General features: G+C 40.5%; 1 protein-coding gene across 1 annotated transcript; it reads right to left on the bottom strand.

Moving 5' to 3' along the window:
- Positions 1 to 1,686: 1,686 nt before the first annotated feature.
- Positions 1,687 to 17,309, bottom strand: GLRX3 (glutaredoxin 3). The gene is made up of 11 exons (XM_066208745.1): positions 17,208 to 17,309; positions 14,477 to 14,585; positions 12,170 to 12,244; positions 10,380 to 10,581; positions 7,969 to 8,141; positions 7,773 to 7,834; positions 6,347 to 6,404; positions 5,218 to 5,270; positions 4,056 to 4,095; positions 3,872 to 3,964; positions 1,687 to 1,945 (listed from the first exon to the last, which is right to left on the bottom strand). The coding sequence occupies exons 1-11, from the start codon at positions 17,273 to 17,275 to the stop codon at positions 1,895 to 1,897; spliced, it is 984 nt and encodes a 327-aa protein (XP_066064842.1). The 5' UTR covers positions 17,276 to 17,309; the 3' UTR covers positions 1,687 to 1,894.
- Positions 17,310 to 18,793: the final 1,484 nt, after the last annotated feature.

The following is an 18,793-nucleotide window of genomic DNA, read 5'->3' as shown; positions in this document are numbered from 1 at the left end:
CCTAATTAAAATCATTAACTAACCCAAATTTCCCCATGAACTCCCCCCATAAATAAAATCATTAGCTAGCCCCAATTACCCCATGAAATGCCCCCTAATTAAAATCATTACCTAAACCCCAATCTCCCCATGAATTTCCCCCCTAATTAAAATCATTACCTAAACCCCACTTTCCCCACGAATTTCCCCCCTAATTAAAATCATTAACTAACCCAAATTTCTCCTTGGCCCAGCAGAAGCCCTCAATCAATGTTTTCACATGCAGGCAGGTTAATTTTTAATTTCAACCCCAGGTTTCGCGTCCCTGATCTCAGGCAGGCGAGACTTCCTTTTAAAACCTGGAATATTTCATGGAGGTTTGAAGGAATTTCTTATCCTAGCAGCATCAGGAAGTGACAATTATCTGTTAGGTGAAGTTATTTAATATATTTAATAGCTTTAATCACTGACTGCTCCTCTCTTCATCATCCTCGGGAATAGTTTTGAGTTGCTGTTTTTTTTTTTTTTCCCCTAATATCCCAACATTAAATTGCAGGGGAAAAAAAATAACCCAGCTGAAATGCTGGGACAAACAAGGGAAATATTGCAAAACAAGGAGGATTTAACAACTTCTCACCCCGGGCCAGACCTCCCCACCCTCCCAGGGAACAATTCCTGCCCAAACTCCAATACTGGAATAAATACAAACACAAACTGTCAGGAATCATCTGCTATTCCCTGCTGCTCTGTTGCATGTCTGCAAATCCATTAACAGGACTCCACAAACCCCAAATAAATTCCACTACACTGAATTCTGAAGGAAAACCAAATAGCATTTGGTATTTAGTGTTTAATTAAGGCTTCCAACTCTTCACTTCACCACAGGGATGCTACGTTCTTTGCTGTAATAAGTTATTTTTTTTTCCTGCTGACAGTTACCTGAATGCATTTGCAATTCGCTTAAGAGGATTAATTAAGGTTTGTTTTCACGACAAGGAATTTTTTTCTTTTTTCTAGAGCAATTAAAATCGGGTTTAAAGTTATAACATCTATTTGATAGCAATTACTGAAACTAATGCTAGAAAATTCAATATCCATCCCTAGGAATCCTCTAACACGTGGAAGGACCTGCTTCCCTGCAGCCAAACTTTTCCAGGTTGGGATAAGCTGAACACCAGTTTTGGTTGAGATTCTGAGACTTGGATCATATTGAGAATTCAGGGGAAGAAGTCCCAAAGTTGTTCCCAAATCCTGCCTGAGCGTCTGCACCTCACCTTGACCTCTTTTTCCAGGCGCACTTGGGAAGGTCAGTCCTGGCCCCTCCTAACAAGGAGAAACTTCCCCCAAGGATTTTGTGGCTTTGGGATTTACCCAGACTCCGGTGCTGAAACAAGGATTGATCCCAAATTAAATCCCCTGGGTCCAGAAAAATCCCTGGACCAGCCCAGGAAACCTTTCCACGTCCCTGAAGGATCCCTGAGGATTCACCAACACTTCCAAAACCCACTCCAACATCCCCAAAAACCATTCACCGACACTTCCAAACCCACTCCAAAGACATGGAAACAATTCAGAGCGGCAGGAAAAGATGATGCTCCGTTAATATTCCCCTAATCGGAGCTGAACCCCCCCCAAAAAACCCAAACAAGTTCCAATCTCACTTTAAATCATTCTGGGCCGCAAATAATGAAACCCCAAGAGCCCAAATCCAGGGACACTGAATTTTAATTGACCTTTTTTGTGTCTCCAGTGAAACCCCTTTTCATACAGATGGAATACAGAGAATATTTCTATTTATTTCCTGGCTGTTTTCCCTCCTGGTGCTCCTCAGGGCTGCAGCTGGCTGGTTTTCCAGGAGAATCTCTAACTGGAAGGCTGTTCCAGGGATTTCTCTTCCCACTGATGTTCTTCCCCATTAATTCTCCCCTTTCAGCACAGGCAGCAATTCCCCACTTTCCTTCAGCTCCTGGAAGACAGAAACGCAGCAATTATGGATTTTTTGGGGGGGATTATCCATCAGGAAATACTCCCTGGGAGCAGGGAATGCATCACTAGAGCTCCCTCCTGGTCAACACTCTGAGGTTTATAAAGTATTTTAATTCTGGTTTGGGTGTATTTAGTAAAAAAAGAGAGAAATTTAAGTGGGAAATCACACCTTGAGAGCTGAAATTCCCATTCAAAGACATTCCCATCCAAAGGAGGAAAAGTCACCCATGGATGGATTTTGTGCCTCCCACCCATAAAAGCCAACCAGGCAATAAAACATCCTGGGGATTCTGAGCAGGAGGTGCCTGCCCAGCTCCCCCTGGGGACTGAAATTCAAATTCCAGGGCTGGGAACTGCCTAAGGAACACCAGGAAAACAACGTGGAATATTCTTCTCTTCCCACATCTTGGAATAAACAACTCTCTCTATTTTATTCCGTGTTATGCTGCATTAAAAAATGAAATTTAAACCACTGACAACGCTCACCCACCCCTACAAGTCATGAATTGAAACAGCCCAAGGGTGCAGAGAGAAAAATTCCATTTAAATACCAGAGAAAAGGATTTTACAGCATCTCCCAGTGCCCAAGACTCCCCTTCCTGAGCACTGAGAAAGCCCCCACGCTTCCTGAATTATCCAAATTAATTTTATTTACTCAACCCCCACACTTGCTAAATAAATAATAAATAAATAAAATCTAGAAATTAATTTATGTAATATAAGCAAAATTAATCTGTGTAATGGAAGCAAGCCCTACTCTTGTTAAATAAACAGAATGAATTAATCTATATACTTTAAGCAAAGTTCATCTATATAAATAAAATTAATCTACAGAATTTAGGCAAAAATAATCCATATAAGTAAAGCAATCCCTGTACTTGTTATATAAATAAAATTAATTTATGTACTTGAAGTAAAATTCATCTATATAAATAGAATTAATCTATAGAATTTAAGTAGAGTTAATCTATATAAATAAAATGAATCGATACAATTTAGGTAAAAAATAATAAATATAAATAAAATTATTATTTATGTAACAGTTTTATGTATATAGCATATATATTATGTATTTGTGTAATTATAATTTTTATAATTTATAATAGTATAATAATTATTACTTCAATATAATAATTGAAGGAATCCCTACACTTGTTAAATAAAGACCTATATACTTTAAGTAAAATTAATCTATATAAGCAAAACTAATCTATATAATAGAAGTAAAGTTAATTCATATAAATAAAATAAATCTGTATCATTTAACTAAAATTAATCTTTGTGAACAAAATCAATCCATATCCTTTAAGTAACATTTATCTACATAAATAAAATTACTCTATGTAATTGAAGCAATCCTTCTTAAATAAATCAAATTTCTTCTTCAATAAATCTAATTTCCAGAATTTCAGAAGTACCAGGATTTTTTTAGAATGAAATGGGATTTTTTTAGAATGAAATGGGATTTTTTTAGAATGAAATGGGATTTTTTTAGAATTAAATGGGATTTTCTAGAATGAAATGGGATTTATTGATTGAGCCTTCCCAGGAGTCCCAGAATCTGAGGAATTGGCTCTGAACCCTCCAGGCAGGAATGAGCTCAAGAAGATTTGGGAATTCTGGGAAAAACTCCAATAAAATTTCCTTTTTCCCAGGAATGCTTTCTTGGAAAAACCCCACTCAGCTTGGCTAGGGAAAAAAAAAAAAATCAGGAATAAAATTAATGCTGAGAAAAGTGAAAAAAAAGGGGGTAAAAATTGGCTTTTCCCAATCATTCATTGGAAATTTAAAGCTCCTTTCCCTGGAAAAAGCATCCCGGGGTGGCTGCAGGAATTCTGTGGGAGCCAGGCAAGAAAATTCCTATAAACTGAGGGGTTTTTTCTTGCAAACAAATCCCAATTCTTACCTTGACAATGTCCAGCCCTCCCACCAGCTCCCCCTTGACGTAGAGCTGGGGGTACGTGGGCCAGTTGGAAAAGGATTTCAGCCCTTGGCGCACCTGCAAAAGCAAATGGGAATTATTTTGGGAATTCTGGGGGGGAATTTCAGCTCTGGAAAAAGCAGCAGGGAAATGGGGAAGGTGCCCTCACCTCCTCGTCCTCCAGGATGTCAAAGGTTTCGTAATCCACGCTGGGGAGAAGGGGGGGAAAATGGGTTATTCATATTATTCGGACCAGGACCAGGGTTGTGGAGAAATGCTCAAAAACCAGCAAAATCCCTTGAAGATGGTGAAGGAATGCCTCAAAATCCTCAAAAAACCCCTCAAAAATTCTAAAAAAAAGCCCTCAAAAATCTCAAAAAAAAAACCCTCAAAGTTTTTCAAAAAAACCTCAAAAATTCTCAAAGCCCCTTAAAATTCTCAAAAAGAATTTTGAAAAACCATAGGATTTTTTTTAAAAGCTGTAAAATGCTCAAAAAACCCTCAAAGTTCTCGAAGAAACCTCAACACACTCACAAAAAGCCTTCAAAATTCTCAAAATCCCTCAAAATTCTCAAAGAAACCCTCAAAAGTCTCAAAAAAACCCCAAAAGTGTCAAAACCACCCCAAACTCTCAAAAAAATCCCTCAAGTCTCAAAACTTTAAGATTTTTTTAAAAACTCTCAAAATTCTGCAAAAAAACCCCTTAAAATTGTCAAAAAAACCCTTCAAAAGTGTCAAAAACTCAAGATTTTTTTAAAACCCCTAAAATGCTCCAAAAACTCCTCCAAGTTCTCAAAAAAAACCTTCAAAGTCCTAAAATCTCAAGATTTTTAGAAAACTCAAAATTCCCAAAAAAACCCTCTCAAAAGTCTCAAAACCTCAGGATTTTTTTAAAAAACCCATCAAATGCTCAAAAATCCTCCAAGTTCTCAAAAGCCCCCTCAAAATTCTCACAGAGAACCCCCAAAATCTTGAAAAATCACTCCAAATTCTTCAAAAAAAAAAAAACCCCTCAAAATTCTCAGCAAAAACGCTCAAAAAGTTTTCAAAAAGCCCTCAAGAATTCCTCAAAATTCGAATAAAAACCATCAAAATTCTAACAGAACCCCTCAAAATTCCCAAAAAAAAAACCCCTTTACAAATCTTGAAAGAACCCTCAAAAATCTCCTCAATAATCTCAAAAAACCCCGTTAAAATTCTCAGGGAACCCTTCAACTGCTTGAAATCCTCTTTAAAAATCAAAAAATTTATGTTTGAGGCAGAATTCCCCTCACGTTTTCCAATAGATTTCCCACGAAATGCAGTTTGGAACCCAAATCCCCGTCACCTACCCGGTGTTATTCATGATTTCTATGATTTGCTTGCTGAAGCCACATTTTGCCATCTGAAATGAAAAAAACACAGATATTTAAATTTCTCTGCTTTTTGTTTTGTTTTGTTTTGTTGTAATCCATGGAATTCCAGCTACACCACAGCAATTCCCAATTTTCTGGCTGGATGCGCCACTCCTTAATCCCTTTCTTCATCCTTTATCTCCTGATTTTTTCTGGATTTATGGAATAAATCTGCTTTATTTTGAGGCATCGCTGCCTGGATTCATCATGAGAATGAACTGCAGCTAATAAACAAGAGCAGGAAACCTTGTGATATTTATTATAATTATAATGAATTAGTAATTAATATCCACAGCCAAGGACAAAAAACACCCAACCATTTTTAGATATTAATAGATATTATTAATAAACATATATTAATAATATCTACAATAATATATAAGAGATAATATCTTACATATAATATATGTAATATAATATAAAAATAATATATCATATTAATATACATATAAAATATACATATCTTACTATATATAATATACGTATATTACTACAATAGATAATACTATATTATATATAATAAACAATATACAATATATACAATATATAAATACATACAATATACATATTTAATATACATATAACATATAATATATAATATACATAAATTACTATAATATATATTATGTATTATAGCAACATATGTATATTACTCTAATAATAGTATATAATATACACTTAATACTATAATATTATACGTATAATATATAATATTATATAATAATATTATATGCATATATACATATATTATATATCATATACATATATTACTATAATATCTATTAATATCTAAATGTATAATAATATACCTACTATCTATATTAATAGATATTGGTAGAAATATCTCTTATTTAGAAAATATTCAGCAATAAAATTCAATAATAAAATTCAATAAAATCCGACAATAAAATTCAATAAAACCCAGCAAAATCCAGCAACAAAAACCTGCTCCATGGTTTATAGAAGCACCAAATAAAAAGCTGAATAACTTTTCCAGCAGCCCTGATTTGAATTAAGGAAGAACAAGGTTGAAGAATTCAATATTTTCTGAACCACTCCACGTTACCTGCTTATTTCCCTTCATGAAGAGCATCACAGGAGCTTTGTTTATCAAGGATTTAAGCCTGCAGAAAGACAGCAAACACCTTGGTTATCACCCCAAACAAAATGCAGAAGGGGAAACGAAAATTAAAATTGAGAAATCTCCAGGAATTCCCCACTGGGATGGGGCTGGAGAGGATCCCATTCCCATTTCTTAACAAACTCCTTAAAAAGCACAAGAAGGGCCCAAAAGGTTTTTAAAAAATAAGTTTTTAAAGGCCACAAAAAGCAAGTTTTGAAAGACGAGCCCATCTCATTCTTGTCTCCAATTTAATCCAATTTATCTCCAATTAAAAGCATTAATTGGGGTTTGTGGCCCCAGTGAAACGATTCAAAAGCAAAGTAACCCAAGCCTTGGGACAAATTTGGAAAGAATTAATAAATCCCTAGAATTTAGAGCGGTGGGATTATTATTTATCACCACTTTTAAACAGGATTAATGAAATTATTTCTCCATTGCACTGAGCAGGGAGAAGAACCAGGCAGGGATTCCCTGAGCTGGGAAGTGAGCGGCAAATAAAGCTGGAAAAAGCTTAAAAAGATGATTTTTCCCAATTATTCTTAAAGAATAAAATCTTAAAAGGACACCAGAAGGAATCTCTATCTTTATATATCCACATATAGATATAAATATATAATTAGATATAAATATAGAAATAAAAATATTTAAATATAAAGATTTATAAATATATAAATAGATTAGATCTACAAATATATAGTTATATAGATATTTATAATCATAGAGATATATATACATGTAGATGTATAAATATATGAATAGAAGTATATAAATATATAGCTATAAATATATAAATAGTTACAGAGATGTAAAAATATAGATAGATTTATAAATGTATAGATAGATAGACAGATAGATAACAGAGATTCATAAATATTTAAATATAGAGCTAACATATAGATTTATAAATCTATATAGGTATAGAGATTATAGATATCTATATTGGTATATATAGATACATAGGGACACAAATATATCAATAGATACATAAATAGGTATATAAAATATAAAATATAAAATATAAAATATAAAATATAAAATATAAAATATAAATTTATTTGATTTATATAAATTTATTTATTGAATAAATTTTAAAATATAACTTTCTGTATCTATAAATATATAAATATTAATGCATGAATATAAATATAAAAATATAAAAATAGATTCATTCTTGCTATAAGCAGAAATTAAACCACAAATATAAGTAAAAATTCTCGGACTAAAATGCACAAACCCCAAAAAGACATTGAAAAACTGCAGGAATTCTGTAAGTAACTAAATTCTCGAGGCAATTCTGATAAAGTAGGAACTTTTTTTCCCTATATGAACATAGAAAATAAAACCTCAATAATTATTCTAATTCCCCCACCTGTCCTCCAGCTTCTGCGCCTTGGGGCAGATTGTGTCCAGCTCTCCTGATGCCTCCAGCTCCTGGGGAAATCAGGGAAGAGAAAAAAAAAAAAATGAGGTGGAGAAAGCAAGAAAAAAAAAAAAACAAACCCAAAAAAAGCAAGAAAAAGCCATTTGTGGCAAGCCAAGAAGGTGAGAAAATTCAATTTTGTCACCTTGATGATGTCCAGGCCCCCGATGAGCTCCCCGGACACGTAGAGCTGCGGGTAGGTCGGCCAGTTGGAGAAAGTTTTGAGCCCCTGCCGAACCTCCTCGTCAGAGAAAATGTCAAAGCTGCTGAAAGCCACGTTGTGCCTGCTCAGGATCTCCACCATCTGCTTGCTGAAGCCTAAAAACAAGGAAATAAACTGGGTTTTAATAATGCTGTGCTCACCTCACCTGCTTAAAAAATGACATTTTTCCCCCCAGCAGGCTCCAAACTCCTCTGGCTGTTGTTATTAACAGCTTCCAACAATATAAAAGGGGAAAAAAACCATTGAATAGCTGGCAAACAAACGGTTTTTATTTGCTTCATTCATACTCTCGTCTTCCGAGGTGTTTTTGTTGCTGTGATCACCCAGCCCTCGCTTTAAACCATTTCCTCAGCAATTTAATTATTCCTGCAGAAATCCTTTCCTTGTGGGAATGTTGGGACGTTTTATTCCGAGTGAATCCCAACCAATCCATCTCCCTGCTTTGCATGGCATTGCCCACAGCTCAAACAAAGTTGGTTTTTTCCCCTCTCTCCCCAGCTCCTGGAGCTCATTTATTGGAATAAAATGATTTATTTATAATAATCTCCAGCAGCACCGAGCCTGGAGGTGTTTGCTGAGGAGCTCCCAGGTGAAGGGGAATTTCAGGATCCTCCTTCTCTCCCATAAACTCCAAAAATGCAGCAGGAAAGGGAAGGAAAAACAACTTAAAAACGTTCCAGTAAAAATGCCAATTTTTATTTGTGGTGGTTCTGTGCTGCCACTTCCATCCTTTCCCCACTTCAGCCTCGATTTTTTTTTTATTCTTTTATTGAAGTTTTAAGCATTGTCTCCCTCTGTCTCTCTTTTTATTTGATATTTGTGTAAAGGTTTTCATTTGGTGGAATTCTTGGAGGGAACTGGAAGGGTTGCAGGGGGGTTTGAATGCAAAGCTGGCAAAGGTGGAAAATCGGATTATTTTATTGATTTAGGGGCAAGTTCTGCTGGATCCTCCCTGCAAACGATGTGATTGTGTTGTCTGGGAGGTGGAAAAAGATGACTCTAAATTCAATAATATTAAAATTTTCATGCCTACAACTCTTTACAAATAATGTGACAATTTTCTTGGGGAAAAAAAAGATGCTTAGTTACAAAAAAAAAAGGAGAAACTTTCCTCCTCGGGTTGGCCACTTATAAACACACAAAATCTTGTAAAATCAGAATATTCAGTGCTTAGCATCCTGCTGAGAGTGCTGATGTGAAAATCTGTCGGAAAGGAAAACAAAATATGGTGTGAAGGCATCAAAGAGGCAATAAAATAACATTAAATGCTCGAGAAAACATGAAAAATATTTAAAAAATAAAAAGGAATTTGCCTTTTAGGTGAAGTAGGGAAGGATGCTCCAGAAGTAAAATGGTAGGAAGTGTAAGAAGTAAATACTTACATAAGTATAATATTATAGTAATAATATATAATCTAATATATAGTATAATATAAATATAATACTTATATTATGTAAGTATATAATATGCTTAGCATATTATACATATATCTATTATATAATATATATTTTATATATAAATAAAATATATATTGTATATCATATATTCATGACATATATAATATATTGTATATTACGTGTGTATAATTATATATTATGTGTATAATAATGAAATATGCATCATATATATTTTATACATATACTAATATATTATTAATATATATTATAGTAATAAAATGCTCTATCTAATAAGTGTAATTGTAAGAATATTAGTATAATATAAATATAAGTAGAAAATACTTACAAAAATCAACTTTTAAGCTAAACTAGTGAGAACAGTAACAAATAACAGTAATAAAGAGAAACAGTATCAAATTTTCACACTTTGATCAGTTTGGCCCATTTGCAGACTGGGGGTAAATCTTCCGATTCCAGCTCCAGGTAATGAAGTCATTTACCCCAAATTTGCTCCCCCCAATTCAGTTTAGTTCCCACCTCTCAGGCCTGAGGCAGTGAGGTGTCCCTGATCCCCAGGCCTGGAGAGGAATTGTTGTGTCTGCCCAAACTGGGGGAGCAGCAGCTCCCACTGTGTGTGGGGTTTAGAGTTCTACGCTAAAGAATTGCAGGATTACAGATGGATGAAAAACAAAAAAGACATTTTCTCAGGCTCTCTGTTCTTATTTTTGATCCCGCTGTTTTCTCAGTGACCTTAACGAATTCCTGAGAGCTCTACCCACACAACTGCAGGTGGCTTGGTAAGATTACTCTCCACCAGCTTGGCTGGTGCATCAGACTGGCCTGTGGCTCCACCGGGCGAGCACGGCACTGCGGGGAAAACGGACGGAACGGGGAAAACGCTGCCCAGGAAGGAGAGAAAGCCCAGGAAATGCTCACCACAGCGGGGTTCCTTGGGGGAGCCCTTCATGAAGAGCATGCAGGGGGCAGCGTTGATGAGCTTCTTGAGGCGGGCCTGGAGCTGCTCCTGGGCAGAGGCAGCGGGGCTGGCGGCGGGGGCAGCGCCGGCCGCGTGTCGCTGCACCTTCTGCGTCAGCTCCGGGGCGTGGGCGCCGTCCAGCCTGTCCACCTTCTGGGAGTTCTGCGGGGGAAAAACACACGCAGCATGGGCTAACAGCGCAGCACACACTGCAGGGATGCATTTCCCACACCCAGCAAGTGGTTTCCATACAGGGGAAAAGTTTAAGAGTCACCCCTTGCATTTCTGATACGGGCCCAGAAAGTTCTTTGCGGTTCTGACCGGGATTGGCTCAGGGCCATGGGAGAAGCAGCTCTTGAACCTTTTCCCTGTTCTTCAAACCCTGCACCTCTCTGCAGAAATGCAATCCCTACACCTCCAGCAGCTGTTTCCAAGTAGGAGAAGAGCTTCACTTTCCCTTTTGACATGTTAAGAAGTCAGCTGGAAAGTTCTGTGGATTTCTCTTTGCATTTGGCTGGGAGCCAGCCCAGAAGTGCAGACTGGACCCTGGAAATGTTACTCAGAGACTGTTGTTTTTCTTATTGGGCCAAGGGCCAAAAGCCCACCTAAGCAATCAGGTACTAAAGAGAGAGAACAAAGGAACTCCAGGGCTTTTGAGATGTCTCAGCAAGGTGTCTGAGGTTTCTCAGGCGCCTGTCCTCGCTTATTTTTTGTTTTCTGCAACGTTTTGTTACTTTGTTATTTTTCATTATTAAACCTTTTGCTTTACAAAACACCAGAAGAGCATTCCGGCTAAGATTATTTTCAGCCAACCTGCAAGGGCTGGACCCTGAGGGATTGATCCATTTACAGGTGGCTCATGACTCTCTGGCCAGGTGTTAACCTGTATCCCAGCAAAGGATCTGCACTCTCAGGCTCAGGACTTTCTGCTCATGGGAGTGATACCCAAGGGATTCCAGATTTTCTGGTTTTCAGATCCTACGTTAGGGCCTAATTCATGTGAAGTTTAGTTAACTGTCCTCATATTTTGGCCAGACAAAACAATCCCTCTGGGCCTGAAACTCAAGGACACCCAGCAGCCTCAGGCACTGAAAGTGTAAATAAAAGTGAACTGAGGAATATGACTTCATTACCTGAAGCTCTAATTTGGGATTAACCCCTGATTATGTAAATTTACTTGTGTCTGAAAAACCTGTGACCATCATCCACCTGGCCTCTGGGAGGCTCTGACTGCCCAAGGTTTATCTGCTGAAAGCCTTTAATAAATCCCCACTTAATTCTCTTAATCTTGTCCAGCCTCTGTTCTAGGGAGCCACTCCAAGGCATCAGTAACAGCAGTAAATTTGCCTCTAGAAACATTTATTAAAGAAAATATTATCCATTTTATCATCACAGCACTGAAACAGATTTAGTTCTATTATTACCATATTTACTTGGGTTTTCTCCCAACTGCAGCACAAAGAAACGTTGCTGTAAATTTTTACACCCAAGTACAACAACTGAAATAAAGAAAACACTGTGTGTGAATCCAGAAGCACTTAAAGGAAGCCCTGAAATATTCCATATAAAGAGCAGGAACCATTTCTATCTCCATTTTTAGGTTCCACTGGATAACTTCCATCAGTCACAGAGGAGTTTCCTCAGTGTGGAGCACTACAAAAGTACAAGTATTAAGAGCCCACATGGATTCTATTTTCTCTTAAATCCATTTCTCTTCAATTCATTTCCCCTTAAATCCATTTCCCCTTACCTTAAAGAACAAGAACGTTGGAACAGAACTAATTCCATATTTTTCAGACACTTCAGGCACAGCCTCAGCTTCCAGCTAAAAACCAAACAAAGTAAAAAAAAAAAAAACAAACCCTGGATTATTTTCATAATCTTCTTTCAAGTTTCACTGCGAGTGTCAACCCTGGAATGTTCTCCCTGGCATTTTATACATTTAAACAGGCTCTGCTGCTGAAGTTTGGGAGACATTTGCATTTAAATGAGACTCTCAGGGCTGCTGGGGCACCCACCGAACCTCCCTGGTGTCACAACAGGTTCAGAGGTTTTTATTTTGTTGCACATTTCCAAAGACTCCCCGAGGCTGTGAATAAAATCTTTTTTGGTGCACTCCTGATCCGGTAAATTTTCCCTCCTGTGCAGCTCCTGCTATACTGGAATCCATAAATCACTGCCCCCCAGTTTTGTCACCATCACAGAGGTTCTCTGGTGCCCCTTTTTGGGGCTCTACATCACCCCTGACATCTGCGAAGCAGGAGGGGAAAAAAGGAGGTGATGGGGCTAAAACTTGATTTTTAACTCCTGCAATGCTGCTGAGTGCCCAGCCTGGGGGACTCCTGCTCCCACTTCCAGCATGTGGGGATCTGCTGTGAAAATTTATCTGAACTGGCTCTTAATGAACCCACTAATTACAGAGGCAAAGCAGGAGCATCAAAACTGAGCCCCAGCCTCCTCTAAGGGAATCAACTGAGAAGCTACAGCTAGAAAAATGAAAGGTTGCATTCAACTGAAAGCTCAGAGATAATTGAAAATAATTCCAATTATTGATTCTTTTTCCAGGGGCAAATCATCACCTCCACCTCTCATACTCCCTTTTCTTCCCTGCTTGGATATTTATGACAAAAAAAAAAAAAAAAAAAAAAAAAAATTCATTTGGTATTTGAGGACCTTGCTCTTGTTGGCACAGCTCCCCAGAACGTTGTCTGTGAGGGTTTTGGGATGTGAACACGCTCATTTCAACCAAACATCCCAGGAGGTAACAGGGGCTTTGCCAATTCAAAGGCAGGCTGGATGTTCTGGAAGACAAAAAAAATCCCACCAAGAACTGCCAAAATCAAATATATTCCTCCTGAGGAGCTCCTCCCTCCAAAACTAACCAGGAAAATTCACCCAGGAATTTTCATCAGCTTGTCTTCCCTAAGCAGGAACAGCAGGAATATGAAAATCACTGGGAGGAGGGAAGTTAGGGGGAAGGATGTGTAAAACCAAAATCTTTGGTTTTCCACATCCTGGATGACTTTGGAACCTCGTTATTAAAAAATAAATCACAGCTGAATAATAAAGGCCATAAATAAATAACACAGGAATAAGAAAAAGGCAACTGAGAGATTTCAGACTCTGTTGGGCTGAGTAAGAGCTGCTAATCTCCAGATAAATTCCAGCATCTTGAATTTGCAATATGTTGAAAATTAGTCTTTGGAAGCTCTAAGTCATAAAACACCATTAAAATCATTCTGTCTTGTTTTACAAACACCAACTGAGAGGAATCATTAAAAAGAAACCCCCCCACACACACCCTAAAGGCTGTAAAAACCCCATTAAAACACTCACACACAGCTGGCTGCTCCTTTGCTGCCTGCCTTCATCATCCCACAAGTGTCTCATTAAACATTCGCGTTAACACCACGTGGATGAAGGGAATTCCTTTTTTCCTGCCCCTGGATCTCAGTGGGATGTGCAGAGGCTCTCACAAAGCACAGTGAGGGGCTGAACTCACCTTCCTGCAGGGTCCCTGTGGTGCCACAGGAGCCCTCTGGCAATCCTGAGATTCCCCCAGGCAGTGACATCTGCAGGGCTGAGCACCCTGGGGCACTGGGAGGTGTCCCTGCCATGGCAGGGGGGGGGAATGGATGGGATTTGGGGTCCTTTTCCAGCTAAAGCATTCCCAGATTCCCTGTCTGAGCCCTTCCCTGAGGGCAGCAGCACCCCTGGGGTAACACTGGATGGGATTTGGGGTCCTTTTCCAGCTAAAGCATTCCAGGATTCCCTGTCTGAGCCCAGGCCTGGGATAACACTGGATGGGATTTAGGGTTTCTCCCACCCAAAGGATTCCAGGATTCCCTGTCTGAGCCCCTCCCTGAGGGCAGCACCTCTGGGATAACACTGGATGGGATTTAGGGTTTCTCCCACCCAAAGGATTCCCTGTCGGAGCCCTTCCCTGACAGCAGCAGCACCTCAGGGCAGCCAGATGTGAGAGGGACATTTGCAATGAGGCCATCCAGGCACTCCGAGAGGAACCTCCCCCATATTTTGGGACATTCCCTGGCCTCACCTGCACGAAGGTGACCTGGCTGTGCTCCTGTGCCAGCGCTGCCATCACCTCGTTCATCTGCACACACTGCGGGGCCCACGACGCCCAGAAGTGAACCACCACCAGGGACCTGGGGAGAAACAGAATTCCTGGGAAAACTGCCCCAAAACCACCAGGACTGTGGGATCACTGAGCCCCAAAGTGACCCACCACCACCAGGGACCTGGGGAGAAACAGAATTCCTGGGAAAACTGCCCCAAAACCACCAGGACTGTGGGATCACTGAGCCCCAAAGTGACCCACCACCACCAGGGACCTGGGGAGAAACAGAATTCCTGGGAAAACTGCCCCAAAACCACCAGGACTGTGGGATCACTGAGCCCCAAAGTGACCCACCACCACCAGGGACCTGGGGAGAAACAGAATTCCTGGGAAAACTGCCCCAAAAAACCCCCAGGATCATGGAATCACTGAGCCTGGGAAAGGCCTCCAGGGCCACCATCCATACATTTTTTTGACCCAAGTACAAAAATAAAAAACTTTAAAAAAATAATAATAAAAAGTAAAAAATTTAAAAAAAAAAAAAAACCAACTATGTGTGAATCCAGAAGCACTTAAAGGAAGCCCTGAAATATTCCCTATAAAGTGCAAAACCTCATTTCTATCTCCACTTTCAGGTTCCACTGGATAACTCCAACCAGTCACAGAGGCGTTTCCTCAGTGGGGAGCACTACAAAAGTACAAGTATTAAAATTCACATGGATTCTGTTTTCCCTTCAATCCATTTCCCCTGACCTTAAAGAACGAGCTGGAACAGAACTAATTCCATATTTTTCAGACACTTCAGGCTCAGGTGCCCCATCCTCACTTTGTCACCTCCAGGAATTCCCTGCATACTCCAGAGGATGGGAATTCCATAAAAACCCACTCCCAGCACCTTCCTGAGGTTAAAACCAACCCTTTGAGGAAGGTTTTTGGAAGGATAACCAGGATTTTTTTCCTTTCCCAGGAACCATTCTGACCCCAGGTTTTCTGGGATGTTTGGGATGGGTTCCATGCAGCAGAAATCCCATCACATCTGGGATGACAACAGTGAGAAGAAACTGGAATTTTCCATCCCCTTCTGCAGGTTTGCAGAGGTCAAACCCACCAAAGAACGGGAATGAGGAATTCAAGATACAGTGGGATGATGTTAATTCACTTAGAAAAACGGAGGAGTCAAGTCACCCGTGCCACAGAGGGACATTTTTTGTCTTTTTATTCCCAAATAACCAAAGTTCATTGGGAATTGCAGCAGCACAGGATCCCTGCAGGGGCAGGTCCTGATCACACCCCCCGGATGCCTCCACAAACTCGATTTTCCAATGATATTTCTAGAAAATTCTGGCAGAAAAACAACAGAACAACTTTTCTTTGTGCCCCCCCCCCCAAAATATATTCATTCTCATCTTCAGGAAGAACATTTTTTAAATTCATTTGGACTGCGAGTTTTGGAGTTGTTTTGGGTTTTTTTTTTAGTTCATTTACAAAATAATTCAAATTTTGCAACGGAGCTGCTCCCTGAGCACTTCAATTTCACCTTTGAAAAAAGCCAGAGTAAATGAAAACATGAAGAATGATAAAACTAAGGACTCAGCAAAGCGAAGCACTTCAGGAATTCTGAACAAAGTGTTCCCTGCATTCAAGCCAGGTTGAAATGGTTTAATTTATTTAATTAATTCATTATTTAGTTAATTATTTAATTTATTTATTTGTTTAACTAATTATTTTACTCATTTAATTGAAATGGTTTAATTTCTTTAAATTAAATTCATTTAAATGCATTTAACCAAGGTTAAAAAAAAAAATCTCCTCTGTTAAACAGCGACATGGACAAAAAGGTCACGAAAAACCCCCAAATTTTCTCTTTAAATATCAAGATTTGCAACTTATTCCACACCACAAACCTGCTGATAACTCAGTGCAGGAAATGTTCATTTTCTGAAACGAGGAACCCCCTGAAATTAATTATAAATGCTGCTTTCATGGGAAGCACGGGAAGAGTTATCAAAATTATCAACTCATCCTGAGCCCAAGAAGGATAAAAATAAAATAATCAAACAGAAACCAAATGAATTAAAATAATCAATTCACGATTTCAGCTCCCAAACCAGGCTGGGACTGCGGGAAAAGCAGAGCCCAGTCATTCATCATTAGAGCACAAAACCGGATTAACGAGAACCTTGGGCAGGAGACGAATAATTGGGAACAGTATGATAAATAAATGAATTTATTCGGCGGCAATGAGGACCCAAAGCTGCCGTTCCCATTGAAACGTCCCGGTGGTTTTGCTGACGCGGCCGGAGGACAATCCCACCTCTGCTTCGGGGGATTTTCCGCCCAATTCGGCCCCAAATTCCCTCCCACCGCTGTGCCAGGGAACGCGGGGCTGGCACTGCCCGAACCCTGGCGCAGTTTGGGGCTCGGTTTGTCTCCATTTTGTTGGTTTTGTTTTGTTTTTTTTTTTTTACCTTCCCCGCGCAGCTTTCACCGAGCAGCAGCACCGAGCTGTGCCCTGAGGGACCCCAGTGATGGTACCCGGGGATGGCACCGCGGGAAGGGACAAAGGAACGGGACAGACACACAGACACACAGACACACAGACACACAGACACACAGACACACAGACACACAGACACACAGACACACAGACACACAGACACACAGACACACAGACACACAGACACACAGACACACCCCGCTGTGCCCTCACCTGTCCGGCCGCTGCAGCAGCTGCTGGAACTGCTCGGCGGAGCCCGCGGCCGCCACCGCGCCCGCCATGGCCCGGCTGAGGGAGGGACGCGTGGGGTCACGCCGGGTCACGTGGGGGTCACGCCGGGTCACGTGCGTCCGCTCCGGGTCACGCGCTTCCGCCCGCCTCACGTGGTCTTGCCCTTGTCACGTGTTCCCGCCCTTGTCACGTGTTCCCGCCCTTGTCACGTGTTCCCGCCCTTGTCACGTGTTCCCGCCCTTGTCACGTGTTCTTGCTCGTGTCACGTGGCCATCCAGTGTCACGTGTCTTCGCCGTGTCCCTTGTCCCCTCCGTGTCCCCTGTCCCCCGTTGCCAGGGCACGGACACATCCCCGCGTGTCCCACCGGGATGCCCCAGGTCACACCCGGCCCGGCTCCTGAGCCTCCCAAACGTGCCAAGTGTCAAATTCTCCTGAAAACGCCCTTCTGGGATGTTCCGCCTCCGCCAATGGGCGAGGAAGGAGGTTTAATCCAGATTTAAACACTGATGTGAACCCCAGTGGGCGAGAAAGGAGATTTAATCCAGATTTAAACACTGACGTGACCTCCAATGGGTGAGGAAGGAGATTTAATCCAGATTTAAACACTGACGTGAACCCCAATGGGTGAGAAAGGAGATTTAATCCAGATTTAAACAGTGATGTGAACCCCAATGGGCGAGAAAGGAGATTTAATCCAGATTTAAACAGTGATGTGAACCCCAATGGGCGAGAAAGGAGATTTAATCCAGATTTAAACAGTGATGTGACCTCCAGTGGGTGAGAAAAGAGATTTAATCCAGATTTAAACACTGACGTGAACCCCAATGGGTGAGAAAGGAGATTTAATCCAGATTTAAACACTGACGTGACCTCCAAGTGATGTCCAGCTGCTGGAATGACTTGTTGACATCTCCCCTTGGTCTCGTCTCCCATGTTTTGAGAGGAAGGATTCCCGCTGACAAAGGGCACGGGGAACACAGAATTTGCCAGCCCCAAGGACACTTGGCAGAGCTCCCGAGACAAAAAGGAGACCAATATAAACAGCTGGCCAGGTGTGCTGGATCAGCTCCCAGTGGGAAAGAAGGGGATTCCAGGAGGAGGGACCAGCAACCTGAGAAACCCCAAAAGCAGAGGAATCCATGAGGAGCAAGAGATTCATTAAGGAGAAGACAGAACACTAATTAATGAGGGAACTGTGTAACGTGCAGCCAGTTCTTCCCAATATCCCATCTAAATCTCCCCTTTTCCAATTTGAAGATGTTCCCCGTGTCCTGTCCCTCCATCCCTTGTCCCCAGTCCCTCTCCAGCTCTCCTGGAGCCCCTTCAGGCCCTGCCAGGGGCTCGGAGCTCTCCCTGGAGCTTCTCCTCTCCAGGTGAGCACCCCCAGGTGGGGGACCCCCCTGGTCACTGCCCCACTGCACTGGGAACCAGTGACCCTCTGGAATATCATCCCAGATATCCAGAGTATCCTCCTGCTGATGCTCAGGGTGACAAATTCCCATTTTCTTTTGCGTTTCCTGGGATATTCCACTGAAAAAAACAAAACAAAACAAAACAAAAACACCTA

This window comes from Chamaea fasciata, unplaced genomic scaffold (assembly GCF_029207755.1).
Source record: "Chamaea fasciata isolate MVZ Bird 193981 ecotype frontalis unplaced genomic scaffold, bChaFas1.0.hap1 SCAF_455, whole genome shotgun sequence".
Taxonomy (NCBI): Eukaryota; Metazoa; Chordata; class Aves; order Passeriformes; family Sylviidae; genus Chamaea; species Chamaea fasciata.
The sequence above is the reverse complement of the archived record's forward strand: the minus strand, read 5'-3'. Positions and strand labels throughout refer to the sequence as shown.

Coding starts and splice junctions, on each gene's coding strand:
- GLRX3 (XM_066208745.1), bottom strand. CDS start 17,275: ATGGCGGGCGCGGTGGCGGCCGCGGGCTCCGCCGAGCAGTTCCAGCAG. Junction 12,245..14,476: donor GCCAGGTCACCTTCGTGCAG/GTGAGGCCAGGG, acceptor TTTGGTTTTTAG/CTGGAAGCTGAGGCTGTGCC. Junction 8,142..10,379: donor CCCCAAGGAACCCCGCTGTG/GTGAGCATTTCC, acceptor CCTTGTTTTTAG/GCTTCAGCAAGCAGATGGTG.